Source organism: Anas platyrhynchos, chromosome 2 (genome assembly GCF_047663525.1).
Source record: "Anas platyrhynchos isolate ZD024472 breed Pekin duck chromosome 2, IASCAAS_PekinDuck_T2T, whole genome shotgun sequence".
Classification (NCBI taxonomy): Eukaryota; Metazoa; Chordata; class Aves; order Anseriformes; family Anatidae; genus Anas; species Anas platyrhynchos.
This window is the reverse complement of record NC_092588.1, coordinates 67,273,402-67,299,378: the sequence shown is the minus strand read 5'-3', so window position 1 is coordinate 67,299,378 and position 25,977 is coordinate 67,273,402. Positions and strand designations below refer to the sequence as shown.

Genomic DNA, 25,977 nt, shown 5'->3' with positions numbered 1-25,977 from the left:
TCAAAAGTTTATTAACAGGCAGACAACATATGCCAAAATTCCCCTCTATGAGTGTCTGTCTTTTAAATCTGAAGTATTTTTATTCCCTCTGAAAGAGGTATACTCATCAAGGCTGAGGGGTTAGTTAAAAAAAAAAAAAAAAAGACAATACATGGCATTGGGGCACCCAATATTAAAAGCAGCAGTAAGAAGTATGAAAATTGCATGAAGAGTAACTGGAGCAAACTGATTAGCTCCAGAATATCCTCAAGCAGCAGCAGTGGTATTTAACACAGATGAATGAAGGGTGGGAGTGATCACAGTACCCCCATCTGTACTATGAGCACAGACTATAACCGCTAGAAACTGGCCTTGATCCTCACAGATGTGGGACCAAACTTCTCCCTGGTCTAAGAGGTGAACTAAGAGGTGAGCTAGTCAGAGATTCTGGGAAAACCAGGCTTTCTCTGGTTTTATTTCTCAGCTCCTAGACCTAGATCAGATGACTTTACACAGGATCATCAGGAAAACCTGACGAGTCTGTAAGGGAAGAAAAGATGCTGTGCTCGTAACGTATCCTCTTGTGGTCCCTTCCCACCTGAATTAGCCTAGTCCCATGATACAGAGAAGCAGGAAGCTGTAATATAAGGAGAACCAGCATTACTAGTAAATACATTTCACAATCAAAATCATGAGATTTATCATCTGATGGGAAAAAAAATGGAAAATGTTATGCTTAAAAGCAACAAACTCTACAGAGTTATCTGTCAATACTTCTGGCACTGAGGTATAGATGCTGGAGCTGACAGCTCCTTAGAGAATCATGCTTGCTACATGATTGTATGCTATGAAGTACTGTGCAAGGCTATCTTCCAGAAGCACATGATTTTCCCAATAAACTCTTAAAACAAAACAAAAAAATGAACCACTAATCCTTCAATTTCCAAACTTTTTACATGCCTAATGAAGATAAGAATGCGAGATGGTCACCTAACTGCTTACCACAGTGAATCCTGTAAGGAAGGAAGTGTTTAAGTTACTCTTGAAGTCTTCAATAGATAAGATGGATAATTCAGCATGAGCTGCAATACATTCAATGAAATTTTATGTAAGAAGTTTTTCTTCTGCCTTGACCACATATGGAATCCTATTTTTGTTTTAAGCTAACAATTCCTACAACTAGAGTTAAAACATTTGGTTTAATATCTCCAAATTCACACTACTTACACAGTTTTCACCGATTTTCCAGCAACAACAGATAATTCTCTCTTCCATATGCCAAATCTTTTATTTGGAAATGGAATGCATAAAACAATGAAAAAGGGAAGTCTCATTCAATTTAAATATTTAAAATTATATATTCTTTATGACTACTGTATGGAATATGATGGGGTTACTGTCATCGGAAATGCAAGGCAGAAGATCAATGAACTCACTGTAAAGTTGCAATAGTGATTTTTCAACAGCTACATACAAAAATAAATGCTGAAATATCAGAAATACCTGAATATGGTATTCTGGACTTTTAAAAGCCACTCTAGAAGAACCGATGACTTACTTGTTTTGAAATGGCACAAATAAGGGAATGTGCTCTAAGCATCATTTGTATCCAGAAAGTTTTTCACACGTTTAATTACTATTATGAAATAGGAGTCCCAGAATAATTTGCTTAACAGCAAAGACCTTCTTCCAACCAAATCCAAAAAAGGTACAAGATGTAGCAAATACAACCCCAGCTTTGCAAAGACTTATGCGTGTTTAATGTTACCATCAATGCATCTACAGTCCTCCTTATTTACAATTAATGATGTAAAGAGACTTTAAGATAAACATGAGTTAAATATTCACTTCAAGACTCCCTTCCATTGCCAGCAGCATGTAAGAAGGACTTCAGGATAAGATGGTCTATAGTCTGGGACTTCTTGAAGTTAGGTGCATTTCCGTATCCTTTTGGGACTCAAGTATTTGTATGTTGAGACTTCTTCAGCATCAGAACTGGATAAAATCTACTTCATAAAGTAGTTAGAGACTACAGGAGTAGATCTGTGTTCTTTGAAGTTAATTAATATTTTCAGTCAATGGCAAATTGAAGTTAAATAGTCTTGCACAAATAGGGTGCAATTCAATGAAAAAGCTTAAAAATCATTAGGATTAATCTGCAAACTTGTCAACCAAACCAAAACTAGAATTATGAACTAGAATTCTGCCTTTTGGATTTTTTTTTGAATCACATTTTATTTAGTGTTGAAAGGAATGTATTATATATTTCAATTGCTGTCATTAAGAAAAGTGCTTTTTAGAAACAGAGCCATAGTTTCTAGATATATCTGTGAAGTTTAGTTTAACAATTCAACTTCAAACTGATTATTTGGACTAATACGATAAAAATAGATGAAAATACCTCCCTTAATGACCTGTTCTCATGGAGCATAGAATTTTAATCGTTTGAAAGGAAGGTATCTGTTCTTTACCAGGCTCTTTTCTTCTGCTTCCAGTTAGTTTGTTGAACTTGTATTGTATTTGAGAAAAGCCATTGCACTTGAATGATGTGTTTCATTGTATAAATAGAACAGAGAGAGAGAAGAGAAGGACCAAGGAATTATTCCATTTGAAGCCTGAAAGAAGTGGCCTATTAGGTCACTGAGATACCACATCATGAATAATTTGTGTTAAGAGACTTTCCTAGCACATAACAATGATTTGCGTTACATGAATACCTGCTATGCCAAGAAATCATACGGTTTGCCAACAATGCAGAAGGACTTATATAAACTTGGATACATATTGAAAGAAATTGTTATAGTTTTTTCACATCTTCATTCTTCACATCCTAAGACAACTGATGCCCTCTGCCATGTTGTGGGCTAAGAATATGGCCACAATTTGAATTTTAACAATTCTTGAGACAGAATCCCATCTGTCTCATCCTTATTTCCAACAAAATTAACTTTAAGCTATGAACTTCAATCAAATGTCCGCTTACAACTTTCACAATAATCTCAAGTATTTCCATTCTCCAACTAGAAAGAATTGTTATTAGTGTACAGCCCAATAATTATACACTTTATTTTTGACAGCTTCCAGTCTGGCAGTAATGCTCGACTCTGCTGCAACACAATGGCTTGTTTTTTCACTTTTCATAGTGGCATGGCGCCACACTACCACTTACCAAGTTGTCTTAAAAACACGGATTTGGGTATTAATTACAATGGTCTAGACACTTAAGGTTTTCACTGAAGAGAAGCTTAAATGCAGGAAGATTATCTAATGACATCTGGCAGACCGTGGACCTTGTGAGGACAAAACGGGATCTTGAAATAGGAGGATATCAAAACTAGATTTTGGCAATATAGAAGATGTATAGTCCATGTAGTTCTGTCATAAGCTTTAAAAATACTCTTATTAAATAAGTTTTTCCTTCCTTAGACCAGATAATACACATAACCAGTAGGAGTCCAGGGGTCATAATATTCTTCAATTCTTAATTATTCTTTATGAGCTTTTTTTTTTGGCTTTTCTTCATAAGATTCTCCATACTCATTCACTCTGCTCTTATCCACAGGATAAAGCCTGGCAGAAAAAAAAAAAAAAAAAAGATTAGTTACACATAATACTATCTTCTACCAGAAGGCTATTTAAGCAATTCTGTGCTACTTAATTTTAAAAAGGAATTCCTTTCTTATTGTATTCTCTATTTCAATTTGTGGCCTAAAAATACAGGAGTCTTAAAAATTAGATACAGACACACAAGCTTCTTCATATTAAGACTTATCCAGTTGTCTCATAAAAAGGCTTCCCCAAAGCTTGGCTGGAGTGTTAAGCAATCCAAGACACTTCCCCAGCTTGAATCCAGATTATAGTCCTTATCAGAAGTCGTTGTACTTCTATATTTTTTTTTTCAGAAAAAATACCTTGGAAGGAGACCTATTCTTTTATGTGCAATCACATAAACCTAAAAGTGAAGTTCACATTTAGCATTCTGGTATAATGTGAACTTAGCTTAGAATTCTTCTTAATGCAGGGAAATATTTGTTCTAGGGAACAAGAATACACTTTCTGTAGATTAACTTATGAATAATATTTTAATGACTACTGCAGATAGCCTTCTTCCCCATCTGAATTTACTTAAAGAATCAGAAACTTGCCAGATAATCAAATCACAAGAGAACCTGAAAGCTTGTGTTTCAAAACTATATAAAGCAGTGCAATCCCTCACCAAAAAACATCCTTCATTAGCGTCTTGCAACTTGGGAAGTATGCTTCAGATGCAGAAGTGGACAAGTAGCCCGTCGGTGAGAATTACACAGAATCACAGAATTTCTAGGTTGGAAGAGACCTCAAGATCATCGAGTCCAACCTCTAACCTAACACTAACAGTCCCCACTAAACCATATCCCTAAGCTCTACATCTAAACGTCTTTTAAAGACTTCCAGGGATGGTGACTCCACCACCTCCCTGGGCAGCCTGTTCCAGTGCCTCACAACCCTTTCAGTAAAGAAGTTTTTTTTTTTTCTTTCTTTTTTTTTTTTTTTTACAGAAGTGAAATCAGAATTTGTTCTTTTCCACTAATGTGGTTTGTAACCCTCCAATATTCAGTATCAAGTCTTTGAGCACTATTGCCAATTGGTATTTTAATAAATCAAAAAGAAGTGGCAGCCTGGACTTCTGTATAGTGTTGGGAATGAGAGTGTACAAAATCTTCACACAAGAGTATAAAGCAAGTATTAGTCTGACACACTGCTCCTGCTCCAGAATGTTACCAGAAGCAGTCCACAAAACATCTCTGAATTGGTGTGGACAGACATGGTGATGGTACCCGTAAATTATGTGAACCATGGTCTGAAAGCATTTGGTGGGGTCCTAGTCTTATAAGAAGGTATCTGCTGGTGGGGACAAGCCTAGTGCAGAGGGGGAGATGCTATGTGTGGCTTTCTTTTGCTGTTTAAGTGAGGCTTAGGGATTGCAGGGATCTAGGAGGCTGCTGAAAGGGTACTACTGACAGATAGTGTGGCTGTTCATGTGGCAGGGCATGTTTGTTATTTGTGCTTGCAGTTTGTGCAGCAGAGTTGTTGCACTGCATCTACGTTCTCTTGGTCTTCTATGAACAACTTGAAGAACTTTTTGGACCTTTTTGAGGAACTTCAGGGTGTTCAGAGAGGCTACTGAGATGATGAGGGATTGTAGGCCTTGCCTTGTGAGGAGTCACTGGGGGCTTGGTCAGGGCTCGGTCAGCCTGGAGCAGAGACAGTTTTTGGGGGTGACTTAACAGTAGACTGAAAATAACAGAGTTTTCCAAGACAGAGAGAATTAGAATTAGAAGCCCAGAACTCTGAAGCAAGTTTGTGAATGCAATTTTAAGAATTGCCTTCCTCTGTCTTACTTCAGGTCTTCATTTCACAGGTTATTTATTTATTTATTTATTTATTTTTTCTCCCCCTTTTTTCCCTCCAAATTGGCAAACTATCTACTGCAAAGGAGGATTGCAGTTTTGGGGAGTATGGGGGGAAGGGGTAACAGAAAATAATTTGTAAGTTCTGTGAGAAGAGGAATTTCTTACTTGACTACATTCTTAACATGCTAGAAAGGGTCCAGGAATACCATCAGTTATGGGAAGATGCTTTTACTCCTATAATTTTATTGAGTATTCTTTTCAGGCTTCCTTGCTCTACACTTCCATTTGCTCAACTACCATTATCCAGACCATACTTCATAGTAAAAATTCTATCCCAAACTATTTTTTTAGTTCTTAAACCATTAAGACTGTAACCACCTAAGGTGTTGAAGAACCTCTTATAAATATTAAAGAAAGGCATACCATCTTTGGTAAAGATAGACCAGGAACACGACATCATCTCTAAAGCACGCCAGCCTATGAGACGTTGGCATTGTGATGATAAAAGCAAATATATCATCAATAAAGGTGTTGAATGCCTACAAATAAAACAAATAACATTTTAATAGGCTGTGAAGAAATGAAATCATCTGTCATACAAAGCTACAGGAAACAGGCTTCCTAGCATTTTTCAGTAGGTACGCAGACTATTTCATGTTTATAATGATATTTGAGGGTTTTGCTGGAAAACTATTGCAAACTTTAAAATGCTTTCTCTTAATGAAGGCCATACTGTCAAATCCAGAGCACACTACTACAGCTACAAGTGAAAAGGAATTAAGTCTGCTTCAGGTAAATGAGAGTACTACTAAGCTAAAGGAAAAATATGGATTTAACTCCAGTGAAATCTTTAAAAGAAACTGGCAAAAAGTCTTTATGCAAATGATTTAAGACTTACAAAATGTTATAGGTCACCTTCATTTTTTGTGGGGAAATTGAAATTTGTGTAAAAACTGTTCTTAAGCACATTAACTTGGCAGCCTTGAGATCTTAAAACATTTCCAGCGCTCTCCTGGAAGCAATCATCCACGCCTTATCTGAGATGTAATTTTCTACACCATTTCCCCTCAACTAGGCATACTGTAGGCTCTATTTCTGAAGCAATTATGAAACATTTTCTCACTGCTTTTTCCTGAGTGAGAAAGTTTAAATTCGCAGCCATTTGCTGGGAAAGCAGCACAGAAGCTCTGAGCATGCAAAGATGCCAATATTTTGACAGAGAAGGTAAGTGAAACAAAGAGCAGGGCAACTCCTCTGGATTGGTTTCTAGTCTACAAGGAAGGCTAAAAGTCAGTTCTTACAGTGTACCAGTTCCAGTACTCATCAGATGGTGCAATAACCTGATTCAACTCATTAAAAACATTAAAGTTCAGCAAAAAATGTTTGCTAACCCAACAGTGAATAATCTCATCACATCAGTCAATCACAGGGCTTCTCCTTTCACTATTAGCAAGCTGTTACTCAGGCTTCACTGTACACGAATCCATGCCACAAGAAAGGAAGAAAATCATGTATTCTCTAACCAGAAAAAGACCTGCTCCTGAAAATAAACTCATGTCTGTATAATGAAACACAGCATCAGCAAAACACTGGGGTGTTTGACAGGAAAAAGTTGTGATTAGTTTCAACAGGAAAGTTGCCTCTGACAAGTCAAAACAAATTCATCAATTTAAAGTGATCAAAGAATAAGGATGGCACTTCTCAAGCCTGTGCAAAGATTTATTGTGTAAAAAAATAAAAAAAACTTTGCAAGTTGGAAAAGTAGGCCTTTCCAAGTTAGTGATCCTACCACGATGAAAGGAAGAAAAGGCTAAAGCCATCCTCCTTCAGGCATTAGGCAGTCCTCAAAAGCCAATGAAATTGAATACATCAAGGCAGCTCATCTAACAGTAGTTAATCTAGCTAGTTTTCTTTTGGGATTACTTCATTTAAAGGTACACGTCATTGAAGTATACAGGGCATAAATGTAAAGACTACAGAAAATGAGAAGTTAGAAGGATTTTCATTTTTGCCAAGGTCTTATAACAAAAAAGTCTGAATTAGGGAAAAAATCCTCTTATTTCGAAAACAAAACAAAAACACAAATAGAACAAAAACAAAACACCACCAAAAGTCCCAGAAAAGACCTCAGACTATTCTTTCTACAGGAAAGTGCAGAAGAGAGGAAAGAACTTTAAATTTCCACTAGGAAAAAGCCAATTACTCTCTCCAAAGCCCAAGAAGTTGAACATAATTGAAAACATCATATGCTTTTTTCTACACACACAAAAGCTTTTGTTGTGGATAGCTCCTGGCATCTTTTAACTGGAACCATAAACACTCTGTAAAAAAAGGCTGTTCAGCAAGAACATTCTGCTTTGAAGGTTGTTGCCCATTGCTTGAACACTGTCCTTTTGTTACCTATTTAGCTGCTGATGTCTCCGCTCAGTTACTGTATTTTGTTGCCAATTCGGTACTGTGAAATTACTTCACTAATATACCTTTTAATTCCCTTTATTGAAAGACATGCTAATTTGCCTAGAATCTGCCTAAAAAAATAGATGTTTATTTCCATATTGAATACCATTTAGTTGCTATTTTGCTATCAGCTACATTTCAATCTGTTTTTTCTTAGATGCCTCATTATTCCTTAAAAATACTAAGGCATCAGAAATTCGGTCTCTTACTGTAGGCTCACAGAAGTGGAAAAGCTATGAAACGTACTTCATTTTATTTCTTTTGCCTCGGATTATCTGTTCAGAACAGGACAGTGTTCAGACCAGCTTTCAACACTTTCTTTTAAAGTACTTATGTTCTGGAGAATTGTAATACATTGGCACAAATAAGTACGTTACTCCAGTCTCTGGTAGCTCCTGAAGCCTGCCAAAATAAGGTTTCTTAGTGGTCCTATCTGTTTGTTGAGAATTATGCTTTGTTGATATAGCCCCTGTTTTGATGTAATAATGTATTAAACTGAGAAAGGTGAGAGCAGAGAAAACAGCATTACCTACATCCTAGATTGGATGAGATTCTCATTATATGGAGGTCATTATGTAAAACTGAAATTGTGTTTTTTTATTTTTAAGGACAGTTGCAAAAAAACATTGTTTTTACAGGCAGTTTAGTTCTTAATACATGAAGAAAAGCACTCATAGCCTTAAGCTGTGTATTACTAAGCTAATCCACACAAAAAAGTACTTCCATAGTGACAGCAATGGCCTTCAAATTAGAGCTTTACTTACTTTGTATGTGAAAGCCTTCCATGGTAAGTGTGCAACAGATTTCATCTAGGATTAGAAAAATATCAGTTAGTAATAAAGTCTGGACAGAGAGACTAGAGAAGTTGTCTTTTATCACTTTTCAATCTCACCTTGTAATTTACAAACAGCTGGGGCAGCATAAAGAGGAATCCAAAAGCATACACTCCTGAAGATAGAATATGGAAAATTTTATAGACATACACAAAACAGAAGTACACCATGCAACTATACCTTCACAGTTAGAGATTTACACATAATCCTAAAAAAGAAGATGCATCTAATCCTTCTGTTTCGATTTTTCTTGGCTCTTCTTCCTTTCTCAATCACTGTGATAGCTTTGGAACCTACAGTCAAGTTATTGTTGTATTATATTACACTGATCTAGCTTATATCGGTGACTTTTTATCTTTGAGGCTTGGCCTCCATTTGAAGAAATATGAATAGTACAAAAAAAAGTAAGAAAGGACTCACCGTTGACAAAGCTGTTAATCAACCAGGAATACCAGCTACAAACAAGAAAGGCAGCCCAGTTACTTTTTCACCTCAGCCAAAAATATATACCTGTCATACATCTTCTACATGGCAGTATGCTGACTACTCCAATAAATGGATACGTTGTGGATTACTTTATGCATGAACTAAATACCTCACTTCTCCCTTTGTTAGGAAGTGCTCCAGTAAGCTGCTATGCTTATCAATGCATCCCACAGTTCTGGAGAGCTTTATCAACTGCTTTTTATACTTTTTCAGAATATTGTAAGACTTCTGTGCACAAATTGTCAGCAGGTAATGTTGTGCACTGAACTTTGTCTATATTTAGCGCTATATTCTAAATAAAGACATATGTAAATAAAGACAAGAAACTGTAAGGAATTAAATTTCTGACAACAAATATTGTTCAGTGCAAACCACTATAGTAAGCACTTAAGTAATAATGATAAAAAGGTAAAAGGTAAAATCTACATTTTTATCTCCTTAAATCTAACAACCCCTCCCCAGATATTCAACAAGGACAACCCTAGGCTCCATTGTTAGTAGTGTTACAGATGGTCCAAATTCCCTACTTCTGCTTGCAATAGTAAGAACAGCTAATAATTGTGGTGCCCAGATTATATTATTTAAATAAAACTTGCACTGCTGCACTACTGACTTAATAGCAATCTTACAGCTGCAGCAGTACTACACTAATTCACAAGCATCTACAAAATACATCAGAAAATGCCTGCAAGATTAAAGGATAATCCACCGTTAAGAATCCATCACATTCCTGTACAAAGAGATTTAACAGTGATAAACATCCTATGACTTGTTTTCACTTCAAGCTACAGCTCCCAGAACACCTGTCACATAGCATTTTGCAGTACTGAATGAAATTAAGAATTTTGCAAGAGAACCAGAATTTTTCAATGCTGTTATATTTGTCAACTTCTGAGACAACTTTTGAAAAAACTATTTTTCTAATAGCCTGGAAATTGCCCCAGTTTCTAGTACAAGTGCTACAGCCCATGTAGACAGCAACAGTTCGTTCTTGTTATTTTAAGGTACTGCTCACTCTCCCTCTCATCGCTTCTGGGCCTAAAGACTCTGAAAAATATGCCTACACAGCCATCACCATGCTTGTGTTTGCAGATTTTTTAAAAAAAAAACACAAAGTTTCATGGCTATTTACTTGTCTATATGTCTCCAATACAAAATGAACTAGATACATTATTTTGAGTGAAAGTGGACAGGAGTTTTACCTTTTCCTGAAATGCGGAATCTTTAGTATTGTACCACAGTAAGCCCATGGCTCTAAGGGAGCACAGGTTCCTTTTTTAAAAACACTTTTGCTTGTTTGGATTCTTCCCATCATACTTAGGAACAGAAGAATCCCTTGGTGAGAGCACATAATTTTGGGACGGTTTTTGCTTCTCTCCATTACCGGAAAGGTTCAACCACTGTACTTCTCTTTCCTGTCACTTTATCCATTCTTTGAACATTACTAGCAGCCTTCTTTTTCTTCTTCTGATTGACAGCTTAATCTTGTATGCAAGTTACTGAATAGTACAGTAATATCAGATTAGTTCTGAAAAAGCACAGCCTGTTTCATAGCTTGAAACAGTTTGTAGCTTACAGGATGTTAAAAGACAGCTAGATTTTAAAGCTTTAGATCCTATAGAATTTTTCGATTCCTAGCTTAGAAATCACACAAACAGAAGTAACTGATTCCTGCATCCCATCATCTCCAACTAATTAATTCAGGAAAAACAGGGAATGTTTCAATCCTGTGTAAGACCCTTCACAGATTTACAGTACCTTTTGTATTTGACATTCAGCAAGGAGTAACCTGCACCTCCGATACACAGTGGATAGAGCAAATATGACAAGTACTTCATAGCCTAATAGACAAAGAAAATAATTTATTAGTTTACATTTTATATACAGGAAATTTCTCGTGGCATTAACTGGAAGACAGCCACATTTTTTTTTTTCCTGAAAATCTTTTTGTATTTTTAAACGTTTACTATTATCTTCAGTAAGCTTCTAGTTCAAGAGATGGCAAAAATTCCAATGCTCAGCGCACACCACCAAGGACCTTGAAGCATAAGCTGCAAGAGGCAGTATGAAGATCAGTGTAAGAGTAGCTGAACAACCTGTATTGCTACCCTATGTTCAACTCATTCCACCAGCATAAGTACAAATACTGATTTTCAAATCTGTAATGAAAATACAAAAATGGTAACGCTTTAAGACACTTCTCTTCAGACAAGTCACTTCCAATTCTATTTCTCAGAGAAATGTTTCAATCAGATTCTAGCTTCAACCACAAAAGTTATTCAAAATTTCTGGTCCCTGTTATGAATGCAACAATAACCAATATCTGAACCATAGATCGAACTAATGTCATAACTTCCGAATCGTTCCAGTACAAAAAACAGATGGTCTTCCTTAAATCTGTGTAATTTTGACACGCTGGAGGGAAGGGATGCCATCCAGTGGGACCCGAACAGGCTTGAGAGGTGGGCCTGTGCGAACCTCATGAGGTTCAACAAGGCCAAGTGCAAGGCCTTACATCTGGGGCAATCCCAAGCAGAAATACAGGCTGGGTGGAGAATGGATTGAGAGCAGCCCTGAGGAGAAGAGCCTGGGGGTGTTGGTCGATGTGAAGCTTGAGAAGCTCGACATGAGCCAGCAATGGGCTCTTGCAGAGCCCATTCTTGCATTCTATGCTTCTTGCACATATCCTGGGCTACACTGACCCCACCTGGAACACTGGGTTCAGCTCTGGGACCCCTAACACAAGAAGGGCATGGAAGTATTAGAATGAGTCCAGGAGGGCCACAAAGATGATCAGGGAGCTGGAGCACCTCTCTTACAAAGGGAGGTTGAGGGAGTTGGGGTTGTTCAACCTGGAGAAAAGGCAGCTCTGGGGAGACTTCATTGTGGCCTTCCACTACCTAAAGCGGGCCTACAGTAAAGCTGGAGAGGGACTCTGTGTTAGGGAGCAGAGTGATAGGACAAAGGATAATGGGTTCAAACTAAGAGAAGATTGGTTTAGGTTAGACACTACAAAGAAGCTCTTTCCAATGAGGGTAGTGGTATCAATTGACCATGTTGTCTGTTCCATCAAGATAAAAAATGAAAATATTATATATACACTTGATATGACTGGTCAAAACATGACTTCCCCAATCTCAAGGTAGGTCCATGTGCAAACTGTTATTATGTAACTCCTGTGCAATTCTTTTTTTTAACAAGAAGCCTACTTTCTGAATAATAGAAGACTTTAGACATCCCTAGGCAAAATGGCTAAGCATAATTATTGAGAGGAACATGAAGACAATTTTGGGGGATCAAAATGTCTGACTATCACAAAGCTTGCAAGAATTCCAGCCAACTTAAAAACAACACACAGGAGGCCAAAAAGGACTTAAGAACAAATTTCCAATACCTGCCTCCCTTCCATCTCCATTTCTAAAGTTAATAGATGATGTCAAACAGAACTCAAAAGTGTAGGCAATCCCAGAAAAACTAAACAGATTCTTCACATCTGTCTTCAAGACTTATTTCTTCATACATGACGTATTTATGACATGACTAAATATTAATCTAAAACTAATAAAGATAAATCATAGTGAAGTTTCTTTTTTTTTTTTTTTGAGCCAAGGAGATCTGATGAATAAAGAGCAAAATAAGTCAATCAGAAGACCAGATATATCCAGATACATGTACATGATCTTTATAGATCAGAAGTCCCAGGATTCCCTCTTACCTGGGCATCATATTCTTCAGTTTTCTTTTCAGAGTCATTGTATGTACCAAACTGGAAAACACATAAAATGTGTAATTAGTCAGAGCTGGGGGAAAAAAAACATTTGCTGTTTGACTCCCAATCCTGAATTGAATTTTATTTTACAGCACATTATTGTGTTTTGAGCATGCAGATGCTTTTAAGTGTTAGTATGAGTGCTAACCAATTTCTGTTTCCAGACTGAAATAATATTGTTCTTAATGACCTAGACAGGCAATTCAACAGCATTCTTGTAGTCTTATAAAAACAAACAAACAAACAAAAAAACAAACAAATAAACAAAAAAAACCACATTTCCTTGAACAGGAACAAGGAGCAACCAGAGCAATCAGCTGCTTAAGATGTACAGACATCAAACAATACAGAAGTCTGTTCTTCTTCCAAAGTAAACACTGAAGATTGTACAATTGTTTTTAATGTAAACAAAAACAAAAAACAACCAACCAAACAAAAAAAAACCAAGGAACTATAATCTGCATTTATTCCAATCCCTGCTGCCACAGCATGTCCTGCAGACAGTCTTTAGACTTAAACTGTTACCCAGAGGATTTGGAGAAGGCTGCCATGTCCCCTGAACATGTGACAACATTCATTAATTCCACAATGGAGAAGTTATGCCTACAGCTTCATGGAAAACTCAGTTCCTTACTTCAAATCACAGTGTTAGTTAATGAGTGCCTTTCCAATGCAGTGGTAGTAGCACAGGTCTATCTGTCAAGATCTAGTAGGACTGACAGAGGAATTCTGAGATTTCTCAGATCACAAATACATACAAATTGCTGCTGCTTCTACAGAATCAATCGTAGAAATTCCTAAGTTTGAAACCATTCACGCAGTTTTTGTATTAAGCCATCCATAAAGATAAGATTTACACTGGAAGCTTAAACAGTTTTTTAAATCTTCACATCACCGAAAGCCAAGCCGCACAGTACAGTACTCTACAGTAGCTACTGTAACAGGCAGAAATCTCAACAGTGGTAACTGTTAAACCAACAAAGTACCTGAATTTTGGGCCATATGCCTTGCCACTTGACTGTCATTTTCAAAGCCTTCTTCACTTTCCAGAGCTGTAATTAATAAAAACAAAATGTATACGTAAAGAATTACCCAAAGGAAATTCTTATGCAAGATTCATAAAATCGGAACCAAGACCCTAGAATATCCACTGTACGCACCCTGTGTGTATAAAGCAGCAAGAGCCCGACTGCAGCTCAGTCTGCATGTCAATACCAACCACACGCTGCATCACCAGACGAGTACAATATCGTGGCACTGCACTATTAAGTCCCCACATCAGCTGAGGTACTGCAAGTGAAATAACAGTCCTTCCATGGCATCTGGACTGCGGTGCCTTGGTGGGAGTCAGCTGCTCTCAGCATGCACCTTAGGGAAGGTGACTGGAGAACCCTCCAGTAACCACCTGCCAAGTATTTTTTTTTTTTTTTACATAGCACTGCTGTTTATAGTTTTGCAAAAGCTTGTTTTGTTTTATACACTAAGTTTTGAGGATCACCTTGTGGCTTTGTATTCGACAATTTAATTGCTATCTCAAAGTTCAGAACTGTTTGGTGTTCACAGGGGCTATTCTGTAACTACAACAGACGTGTAGTCAAAAAGTCCACCAGAGAGCCCCGAAATTTTTTTTTAAATACTGAAAAGTAATTAGATCTTCAAGCAGCGTAGGTAGAGAGATCTCCCCTTCCCCTTACTGCTGACTTTGTACCTCACTGCACATTGGCAGGCTCCTAAGCAGTATCTGCAGCCCACTGACTGGACACAGCCTGCTGGAATAACACACACAGCCATCAGGCCCTCCCTCTTCCTTTTTCCCCAAGCACCTGAGGCATTGCCGGGGAGAAAACTGCAGACCTGAGGCATTGTCTGATGGTACATGGCCTGCCGACACAACCTTTCACATGTGTAAACTTGCCTGGTCACAAGTGTTGCATATCAGCTGATGTGACAGGAAGGAACCTCAGCACAGCTCTGTGCTTGTTTTCCACCGTACCACCTGGTCTTTCCCAGAAAAAGGTGGTACTTCCAGCTTAGTCATTTGATAAAGGGACACTGACTCCTCTACCACTGAAAGCCACCTGAACAATGCTACTGAGACACCATACTACTGCAGTGTTTTAATATTAACTATTTTAGCATTTCTTTTCCACAACAATAAACAATACTGAAAGACTCCAGACACAGGTGGTGGATGTTACTGAGGATATTGCTACTTGGCTCTGGAGGTGTAACAACTCACCTCAATCACAGCACCAATGCCGGCTGGGATCAGTACCAATAAACTTGTTTGTTCATCCAAAAGGAAAAGAAATATTACTACAGTACTAAAGCATCGCCAAAGCACTAGATTGGGAGAAAAAAAAAGATATTAATATTTAAATGAAGAGTTGAGATGACAGATGACTGTTGGCCTATTTACTGTAATTCCATCCTAAACAGTTTAAGCACGAACTTCTGTGGATACACATCCTGATATATCAAGCAGCCCCAGAAGCAGGCAGTGATCTATATATCTAGACAGATAAAATGAAGGAAAATTGTCAGTTCAACAGTGTATTTGTACTACTACGAACTAAGCTTATGAAAGCTGAAAGGCTGTGAGATAACGGCAGTCTTTGAACCTCATACAACTAATTTGATGCTTGCAAATTTTAAGAACAGTATCTTAGGGTTATTTTTCAGATTTTGCAAAATCCTGACTGCTTCTAAATTTCCACCAAGTAATTCTTAGATTAAATAGGGACTGGGAAGAGGAAAGGCTACAATACATTCAAACATCAACAATTATTCTGCAGTATTTCAGAGCAATTGCCTGTCATAGTTTTCACTCAGGACAAGAAAGACATACGGAAAGGTGACTAAAGTTTGCTAATGAGAGAATGGAGCCACCAATTACTGAAGACTGACACTTTGATAATAAGATTAGAAAACCCCTTGCCACTCAGTCTTTCTGATTTGACTTTACTCACTTATTTAACTGGCATTTAAAACTTAAATCTGAAATTCTCTGGTAGTTACCACAAGGAAGACACAGGACTTGTAGGACAAAATTATGTGTGACAGCACATTCTCTCCACCCACAGGATATTTCCCTTATCCTCATTCTTTTTTTAAAGCATTTTTCTGTTCCTTCAGCAAGGGAAATATGGTAACTGACTTAATTTTAAACTTACTCTCTATTGCAAGACAGTCTAACCTTGCAAGTGACAGAAGTAATACTTGAGCATCACGCTAACAAGGTTGGAACCAGTCTGCTAGCCATTGTCTTTTCATACATAAAACAAGGTAGAATAAAAACACATAGTGTATATTATACAACACACACACAACACTTCGCATGCTGGGCCATACCTGCCTTTGTTGACATCCCAATCATGCTCCTCTTCTTCTTCCAATAACTGATGTCATTTTTGAATGCAAGGAAATCAAAGAGAAGCTGCAAATAGCAAGAAAAAATCTTATTTGCTTAAAACAGGCAGTAATAGACTGTCAGATGAACTGTAAAAAATGTTAATCTTAAATTTTAAGATAGTCCCACAAAAGAAATAATTAAATACTACAAATAAAAGCTAAAAAAGAGAACTTGTTTTAAAAGCTCAAAGCTCCAAAAGCACTGTGAAATGACAGAAGGGAGTGCATGTACTGCTACTACTACAATGCTGCACCCTGTAAGGAAAGTTAACAACCCAATGCAGGATAACATGGCGGAGGATGAAGGACTGAAGACCTGAAGGAATTGTTCAGCTCCTTGACAGATGAGGGAAAGCCAGACTAAATTAGATTAAAAGTGCTTTGCACTGGACTGACAGTCAAATTAGGCCTGAATAGTACCAAAGTTTTAACAAAATCCTACAATACGGCAAGTTGGGTTTTCTCTCTATTTCAGCAGTAAGGATTTGGTCTAAACTTTAGGGCAATTTTAGCATTAATTTAATTCATAATGAATATTTTTTCTGTATCTTCAGCATTCTTTCTTAACATATTTTTCACTATTTTCTTCAACCATTAATGGAATCATGAGAAGGTTTGGGTTGGGAGGGACCTTAAGGACTACCCAGTCCCAACCCGCTGCCATGGGCAGGGACACCTCCCACTAGACCAGGCTGCCCAAAGCCCCACCAGCTTTCCTGTAGGCCCCCTTTAGGTACTGGAAGGCTGCTCTAAGGTCTCCCCAGAGCCCTATCTTCTCCAGGCTGAACACCACCACCTCCCTCAGCCTGTCTTCATACAAAAGGTGCTCCAGCCTTCTAATCATCTTCATGGCCCTCCTCTGGATTCATTCTAATACATACATGTCCTTCTTGAGCTATGGAACCCAAAGCTGAATGCGGTGCTCCAGGCAGGGTATCACAGGAGCAGCGCAGAGGGGAAGAACCACCTCCCTCTACCTGGACGCTGAGCCACTGGCCGCAACTCTTTGAGTGTGACTATCCAGACAATTCCTTACCCACCACCAAGTAGTTCATCCATCAAATCCGTGTCTGTCCAATTTAGAGACAAGGATATCATGGGGACAGTGTCAAATACTTTGCACAAATCTATTCACTGACTTAAAAAAAAGGCATCACAGATTCAAGGAATTCTTGAGTCAGTAAGCTTTAATGAAAAAGCCTTTTTTTTATTTTTTTTTTTAAAAAAAAGGTACACAAAACATACAAAATCAGAAAAAAATTAGTCCCAAACTAGAGATATGTTACAATCTGATAAACAGAGAAAAAAAAAAAGCATATGGCTGGAAAATATATGACTTTCCAACCAAATTAATTTTATGTAACAGGACCGTAAAGAAAAATAATATGCCTGGCAAGTTCTTATCTTTCACTGAAGATTGGAATTGTATTCCACATAACTGTAGACAACAAAAATGTTTAAAGTAAAACAATGAGGTCTAAAAAAATTGTTCACTGAAATGAAGAGTCACATTAAAACACCACACCCACCATGCCAATGGCAAGGGACAGAGCAAGAAGAAATAACCATGCCTAGAACCACAAGCTCCATGATTTACAGCAGTAAATTTGTGAAGCAATTTAGCTTGACTGATCTAAATTTCTGCTGGGGTTAGAAGTCAGAGACTCAAACCCTACTATGGGTTCTGCATCTATGCCACTGCAGTGGCACACCTTGTGAGAACTCTACAGAAAGCTTGAACCACTGTTAACAGCTGATTAATTCTTAGGTTGGTTGAACTCTGACTAAAAGAAGTGATAATAGATTTAAATGTTTTATATTTCAGTCGAGACTGTTAGTTTATACCTAGTTATCTCATATTTCTATCTCCTATGAGATTTTTTCACATTGCTGGAAATAACAACTGACTTGCACCAGACACCACTTCTATTTCTCTACTGAAATTACTATTTTAAGAACAGTTCTCAATAAATGAAAGAGATGAAGTTCAAACACCCTCTTTTTTTTTTCTTATATGCTATAATATCTAAAACTCTAAGTTTTTCCACTTACATGGAATGCTGCTACGAAAAATGTCAAAGCCAGAAAGTAGAGGTTAGTATCGACAAAAATTCCTTTTACTTCATCTGCATCCTTTTCAGAAAATCCTACAAGAAAGAACAAGTAATTATACAAGAAGTAGTAGACAGTTAATTGCTGTTAGATCCAGTATGAATCTTCTTACTTCAACCTGCATGTGAGTTTGGTAAGAAAACATAAATCCAGAACAAGATGGCAGCTTTACTGGTAGAACCCAATCTACATATATTTTGGCTAATTATTTGGGTAGCCTTAAACAAAACCCATCACTAACAAGTGTACTGATGTTCTCTTAACATGTTGTACAAATACAGCCTAAGCTGAACAGAGACACAAATGGCAAGTCATCCTAGCCCAAGTAGGAAGAATAAGGATTACTCAACTTTCGCTATGAACTCTTGTAAAATACGCAAGAAAAGTGAGCTTCACAGTAAACACTGAAAAATGAGAAAAGGAGTACACTGTGGAAGACACCGAAGGCCAGTGAGAAACTTGGCCATATATGCAGCATTACAGACCCCAGAGAATGGATTAGACATCAACTCTTTTGCTGGCCCTTGCCAGATTAACTTGGAAGCTTCTCCTTGATAAAGGAAAAAGCACCCTCCAGAAATCACAACCTGTAAGCTGCGTACATATTCTTTACTATCATATCAAATAAAAAAAAAAAAAAAGGAATGTCGCTATCTTGTTATTACTGGAGAACTGTTAATTCAAAGAGTTAGAGCTGTCTGATAAATAGAGGTGCCAGTATGAAAGACTGCGTTTTCCAAATGACACGGTACACTTTTGATCTCTTTCAGTCAGCATTAAGATAGATCACAAAACAGCTCTTGCAGCCAGCATCAGATTGTCAAGTTCCTGAAATCCATTTTGATCCCGTGCGGGTCTTCTATTCCAATTATACCCTCCAGTCAGTTGCTGAGTTTGTCCAACACGTGCTTCTTCTTCAGACTGTAATGTAATGCTTTTTTGACATTTGAATAGTTTGCTCGAGTTATGACACTGTTGAGTTCTTTATCCTAGCCTAAAGCAGCCAACTAGAGACTAGTGAGAGAAAACCGAATCAGTGAAAATGACCTTTAAAATAATATGTAGATTTTTAAGGAGGATGATTAGACTCCTAAAGGTCTGCATTGGTGGAACAGATACTTAAAGGCAGTAAAAGCTTGGCTATATCACCAACATAGAGTGCAAGAACTGCACAGGGAAGGTGTACACTTACTACAGTAAATGGAAGCTGAAACCGTCTCTTTTCTAGGTCTTTCCTTCATCCCTTTTTAGGAGTTTTTTTTTATTATTTTAATTCAGCACAGATGCCTGTTATGATCAAAGTTGAGCAAACCAAATAAAATCAAAATGCAGTAAAAACTGTCCAACCAATTTGCTTGTTAAAAATACTAAAAAATATCACCAATGCTGTCCAAGTCCAAGCCTTTCCTTTTAAGCCAAACATAGAATTTAACAGTTTAGCCTCCAGTTTATCTGAATTATCCTATACATTTGTAACCGAGGTACTTGACCTGAGCCAAAGTGAGAGGGAAGCCAGTTCTGAAGTGTCTGAAGTAGTATGATCGGAACCAACACTCTTTCCTTATGCACAACTTGAGCCCAAAGTCTTTGCTATGTCTGGCTGCATTTCACCACAGGTATATGGCCAGAGCGACTGGCTATGTATAGCTAATATAAAAGCTGATATAACTCTGATCCAACTTTTCTGTTCCATGGATGATAGGGGAAACCTGTGGGCAAAATATTCTCTATTTTGACCTGTTATGCTTTCACAGTAGCACTATCCAAATAAAATTGAAAGTTAATACTTAAAAAAAAAAAGTTAATTAACTCCTGCACTCATTTCCTACCATGTTAACACTTTATTTCCAATCTTACCTTATTAAGGTAAAGCAATTTAAGTTGTAGCACTAAATATTTTCACCAGCTAACCAAAAAACAGGCACAATTAAATGTCACCTGTATATTTACAAGAAAAGGTGCTTTATTTTATTTTTTTTTTAATACCTAAAGTCATTAAAGATTAATACATACCAAACTGTTGGAGGGAGTACACAGCATCCTGCATGTGGATCCAAAATCGGAGTTTTCCAAGAGATATTTTGTCATATGACACTGTAAGAGGTAGTTCTGTCGTGGAACGATTTATAACCTGAATTTCCAAAAGAAATAGTTTACGTTTAATAGCAAAACACTGCAACAATTATTTCCATTCATTCTTTCACACAATTTAAGAGGTTGACCTCTTTAAGGCTTTAAGTCTTTGCTTTTGTTTTTTCCAAGAGGCACTAAATTAACAGTTTGTTTTGTTCGAAATCTTATAGCAACTTCACTGTTACTGTGTATAAAAGCCCTTGAGAAGCTTACACTAAGTTCCCTCTGCTGGTTTCTGCTGAAGTGGGAAAAGTGTGCTTAAGGTAATTCTCCATTCTGATAGTTCTTCTCTGAACGGATACAGTGAGATTATGTTAAGCTAGAAGACAAGACAAAGAGAACATGTTCTGAAGGCCCCAGTTACACCTTCACTAAATTTACTAATTTGAAGCTGTATTTGAAAGAAGCAAAGATTATAACAATTCATACAAACACAAAAGATGGTGAAGCAAGACGTTGCTGCCTGCTCAGAATAATGAAAACACCACAGCTAAAGCTAAGCAGTTGTAAAATATGACACAGGGTATCACAATTAAGTTTAACCTAATTCTCCTGTCTCATCTACCTTTTAATTACAATGAGAACTATCTGGGGACTCCATAAATTGGAAAAAAAAATCTTAAATTGCCACAGCTCCTTCTGCATGACAGTTGACCATCTCTGAAATAGTTTTAAAACAAAAGAAAAAAATTGTCCTTAGAGGTGGTAGAATTCTCCACAACTACTTAAGCACAAGTTCACGCAGTATGTGTTAAAATTTCAAGAATAGTTTAAGACTACAGACAGGCAGGCACTCTGAATGGTAACAGTTCAAGATGATACTACTCAGTCATAATTCCCATCTCAGAATTGTTACTCTACACTGTGTATGTTTCTACAGTAATCAGTTAGCTGATGATTATCAGAGATGAATGGGCTTCTTCTGATCCTAATGTTACAGAAAATGTTTCCAGCCTCCCCACATATCAGAGTCAGATGTAAATCGGGGATTTTGTTCACTCTCCCAGTCCATTCCCTCTTTCCTCCAGTGTGTACAAATGATTTTTAATCTCATGACCCTATGGGGGGGGGGAGGGAGAAGCACAAATTTATGTGAGGGGAAGAGATTGAAGTTGTGAGAGTTTTATAAATCTAGCAGAAAGAAAACTGTCAGGCACCTCCAAACAGTCTGAAGAAAAACAGAATGAAAACAACTGGGTTAGAGCTGAAGGCTGAGGATGCTGGCAAGATTCTAATGGTCTTTACCAAAAGCTATGTGCAGGTCTTCCACGCTTCTCCTGTATAAAGGATGCCTGTAATCCCTCCATTCTCATTCCAATTTCTCAGCCTATCAAAGTTAATATCAACACGTCTGGCAGAAAACGGAAAGAAATTTTACCTACTCGGGACAGACAGAACACAAAAATTTTGCAAATACATAGGCAAGTAACATTCTATGCACACAGTGTACTACTAAGGAGATAGGAGTTGTGCAGGAAGAAAACTAGATTGTCATGCAAAACAGAGACAAAAATTCTTGAACACCAAAAGCAAGTTAAATTTGTAAAGATCAGAAGAATGAACTCTTTCTTAAGGAACACTTAAATGTCTACAAGTGTTGCCTCAACCTAGTTGAGGCGCGTGATGCTTGCTAAGCCTTTCAACACTAGGAGGTTTTCGATCCTCTGCAATAAAACCTGTTGTTGGAGTAAGGCTTCAGAACATCACATTTTACTTCTAGCACTATCAGTGCTACAAAGCAGTGTGTAAACAGAGCAAGTGAGTTCTGCAATATGAATTTTGATGCATTCCCTTTACTACTTCAGAATCCTGTGCAATCCCCAAGCCCCCAGTACTGGGGAGAATGCGTAAGAACGCAGCATCACAGAATATCCCAAGTAGGAAGGGACCCACAAGGATCACTAACTGCTGGCTCTGCACAGGACTACCCATGATGTAAGCCATGTATGTAAGGGCACTGTCCAAACGTTTCTAGAACTCCAGCAGGCTCAGTGCCAGGACCACATCCCTGGGGAGCCTGTCCCAGTGCGCGGCCACCCTCTAGGTAAAAAACCTTTTCCTAACACCAAGTCTGACCCTCCCTGCAAAGACTGCACGGACTCTTAGTGTGATCAAGTATGAGTCTTTATTACAACCCAGCAATGTTCCTTTTGTACAGTTTCCTTCCAGATGTTTTCCACTAAAAACCCTCCAACCCCCCTTTACAGTCCTTTGGTCCCTTTGTCTTGTCATCTGCTGATCTTTGTATTGATGTATCTCTTGGGCTGGTATGTACCTTATCACAAGCCCCTGATCCTGTGTCTGGTTCTGGTCCTGCTCTGTTGTTTTTCTTTTCCCCTGGGCCTCCTAGCAGTCTTTGCTCTTATCTCCTCTCATTATTTATCTATGCCTCAGGCTCCACAGTGACTCTCATACTCCACATCTCTCATCGTCCAGAATTCCCTTCTTTGACTCTCATGTGGTCATGAGTCCTTCATCTATGTACACTGTTAATTAAACCTACTTTGTCTATCTGATTACAGATCCCACACCTCCCCTGTCCCAGCAACATGCCGTTACCTCGGGTCCTGTTGCTGTCCCCAGAGAGCAGAGCTCAGTACCTGCCCCTCCGCTCCCCTCGTGAGGGAGCTGCAGGCCGCCATGAGGCCTCCCCTCAGCCTGCTCTGCTTGGGGCTGAGCAAACCAAGGCACCTCAGCTGTTTCTCATACTTCTCCCCTCTAGATCCTTCACCATCTTTGTAGCCCTCTTTTGGACACTCTAATAGTTTTATGTCCTTCATATACTGTGGCACCCAAAAATACCCACAGAACACGAGGTGAGGCCGCAGCAGCGCAGAGCAGAGTGGGACAATCCCTTCCCCTGGCCAACTGGCAGTGCTGTGCCTGATGCACCCCAGGACTAAACCTGGCCCTTTGGGCTGCCGGGGCACACTGCTGGCTCGTGTTCAACTTGCCACTGACCAGAACCCCAGGTCCCTCTCCGCAGGGCAGCTCTCCAGTGTCTTGTCCCCCAGTCTGTACATACAGCCAAGGTTGCTCCAGCCCAGGTGTAGAAACTGGCACTTGCTCCTGTTAAACTTCATGCTGCTGATGATCGCCCAGCCCTCTAGTTTGTCAGGACTTGTCTGTAAGGCCTCTCTACCCTCAAAGGAATCAACAGCTCCTCCTAATTTAGTATCACCTGCATTTGAGTCCTGCATCCAGGTTGTTTATAAAAACACTGAAGAGAATTGGCCCTAAAATGGTTCCCTGAGGAACCTCACTAGTGACTGGCTACCAGCTGTGTGTAACCCCATTTAGTAAAACCTTCTGAGCCCAACCCATCAGCCCGTTGCATTACGCAGTTGTCAACATGAGAAACACAGTCATCGTACTGTACTAAATTCTAGTACTTCTAAGACCTACAGCTGGGTGAAAATCATAGTCAGTTCCAAACCTCCACAACTTAGCGAAACAGCAGATGACACATATTCCCTATTTACAGCAAAATGCTGACCTCGCTCCACACACAAGCTGTTCTTTATATACCCTTCATTAGCTCATTGGACACATACTATTAGACCAGACTTTCTGTAGGGCTTGCGAGCAGTTTGCCTCGCTGTTGAGAAGTTACATAAGCCAGTGCTGAAGGGATATTTTGCTAGTTTTGATAGATTAGTCTTTGCAGCACGTTCTCAAGATGTTTATCACTGTGAGTTGCAATAGCATTGACCATGATATGCATGACAGCTGTGGGAATATTCTTAGCCACATGAGAACCCTGAGTTTATTTGTAAACAGGGCGCATGATCAGTTTGAAACTCACATGAATGTACTGAACTTAACAATGAGCTGTGGTAAGAAACTCAAAACAAAGGACAGTGACTGCTTGTAAAGACATTATAAGAGTTATCTAATGAAATACTGGACAGAACAATCTGGTACAAAGATTTGTAACTGAAATGCAGAGGAATTTATTTTGCCAGACAAGCTTAGGATGGGGTAGACATGTTCTTAAAGCATATTCTTCCCAGCATTCAGGAATGAAATTCTTTTTGATTGGAAAGACAATTTAGAAGGTCTATGGAAAGTTTGTATCTACCATAGCTCCTACCTAGAAGACGCTGAATCCAGACATGCTCAGTTAACAATTCTGAGACATCCTTAAGCATTCAACGTTTTTGTTTTCAGTAACTCATACCTAATTTCCAAAGTGAAAAAAAATGCAGGGCTTAACTGAAAGGTGCTAGATGAACACGACTTAAATGCAGGGGGCTGCGATGTATGACTTGCAGTAACAAAACTGCATGATTTCCCTGAAATCATGAGTTGGGCAAAAGCTAAATGCAAATAATCCAATTTAAGTGTATGAAAAAACACCTGTTTTTTTAAGTGTATGAAAAAACACCTGTTTTTACTGCAAGGGTGAATGAACATGAGAACAGGTTGCCCAGAGACATTACGGAGCATTCACTCTTGGATATATCCAAACACCAAATGGACAAAGTCTTGCGCGACCTGCTCTTGGTGCCCCAGTTCTGAGCAGGTGTGTTGCCTAGAGACCTCCAGAGATCCCTCACAACCTCTTCCTTCTGTGATTCTGTCACCAATGTTTTCAAGTCCTGATCTGAGTGCACAAACTCATTAGATGTACTGTTACTGTATTGGCAGCAGGTACTAAAACACCAAACTCTCAGATGCTCAAGTTACTCTAATGTGACAGAGGGCATCACTGGAAAATTTAAACATGAGTGAATTTTTTGGAAATGTGTCAGTGGCCATTCTCTTATCTCTATGTTACTGCAGTACCAGCTGTGTGCAGTATGCTCATTTCCCTAGAAGATACTACGAGTAGCTCTGGAATGCTAACACAACTTCATCAAATGGTTTAAAGAGTCAAACTGCTCATGTGCTTGCTCCCACCACAGCTGCTGCTGCAGATTTTCTCCATATCTGCCCAAAAGGCAGGAGTGATGGAATACAAATACCCTTTGACAGACAGAAGGGAGCGTTTGGCAGATATTTCAAAATGCAGATTCAGACTCTGCAGTTGCCACAGTTGACCACGTTAAGTTAAACAACAGTCATTGATAAAGTCCTTTTGTGACTTTATAGTTTTTCATTAAACAACCTATGAAGAAAATCTTGATTATAACAACACTGAAGATTACTGTTAAAACTATTAAATGTAATTAAAGGTTTTCTATTACTCACCATCAAATCTTTCACTCTGTTGCTTAGCTGATCAATAAATAATATTGGAAGGTAATGCACTGTCTTCCCCAACTGAACCCTAGGATGTTTAAACACGGATTTTATAACTGTTGTGATCTAAAAAGAAAACTGCTTTTATTCAAGTTAGCACTCAATCAGCACTTTCAGATCTACCCATGTAGAAATCTCCCACCATCTTTTCAGGCACATT

The 25,977-nt window shown here is 38.4% G+C and overlaps 1 protein-coding gene across 1 annotated transcript in view; it reads right to left on the bottom strand.

The window, feature by feature from the left end:
* Positions 1 to 1,581: 1,581 nt before the first annotated feature.
* Positions 1,582 to 25,977, bottom strand: part of CLPTM1L (CLPTM1 like) — a 30,056-nt gene continuing 5,660 nt past the window's right edge. Inside the window, exons 5-17 of the mRNA XM_027451821.3 lie at positions 25,767 to 25,845; positions 20,454 to 20,571; positions 18,381 to 18,475; positions 16,269 to 16,353; positions 15,157 to 15,260; positions 13,904 to 13,969; positions 12,864 to 12,914; positions 10,907 to 10,989; positions 9,083 to 9,117; positions 8,722 to 8,777; positions 8,594 to 8,638; positions 5,796 to 5,911; positions 1,582 to 3,549 (exon numbers count right to left, since the gene is read on the bottom strand). Coding sequence (XP_027307622.1) covers positions 3,465 to 3,549; positions 5,796 to 5,911; positions 8,594 to 8,638; positions 8,722 to 8,777; positions 9,083 to 9,117; positions 10,907 to 10,989; positions 12,864 to 12,914; positions 13,904 to 13,969; positions 15,157 to 15,260; positions 16,269 to 16,353; positions 18,381 to 18,475; positions 20,454 to 20,571; positions 25,767 to 25,845 — 1,018 coding nt within the window. The 3' untranslated portion in view covers positions 1,582 to 3,464. The remainder of the gene's footprint in view (positions 3,550 to 5,795; positions 5,912 to 8,593; positions 8,639 to 8,721; positions 8,778 to 9,082; positions 9,118 to 10,906; positions 10,990 to 12,863; positions 12,915 to 13,903; positions 13,970 to 15,156; positions 15,261 to 16,268; positions 16,354 to 18,380; positions 18,476 to 20,453; positions 20,572 to 25,766; positions 25,846 to 25,977) is intronic.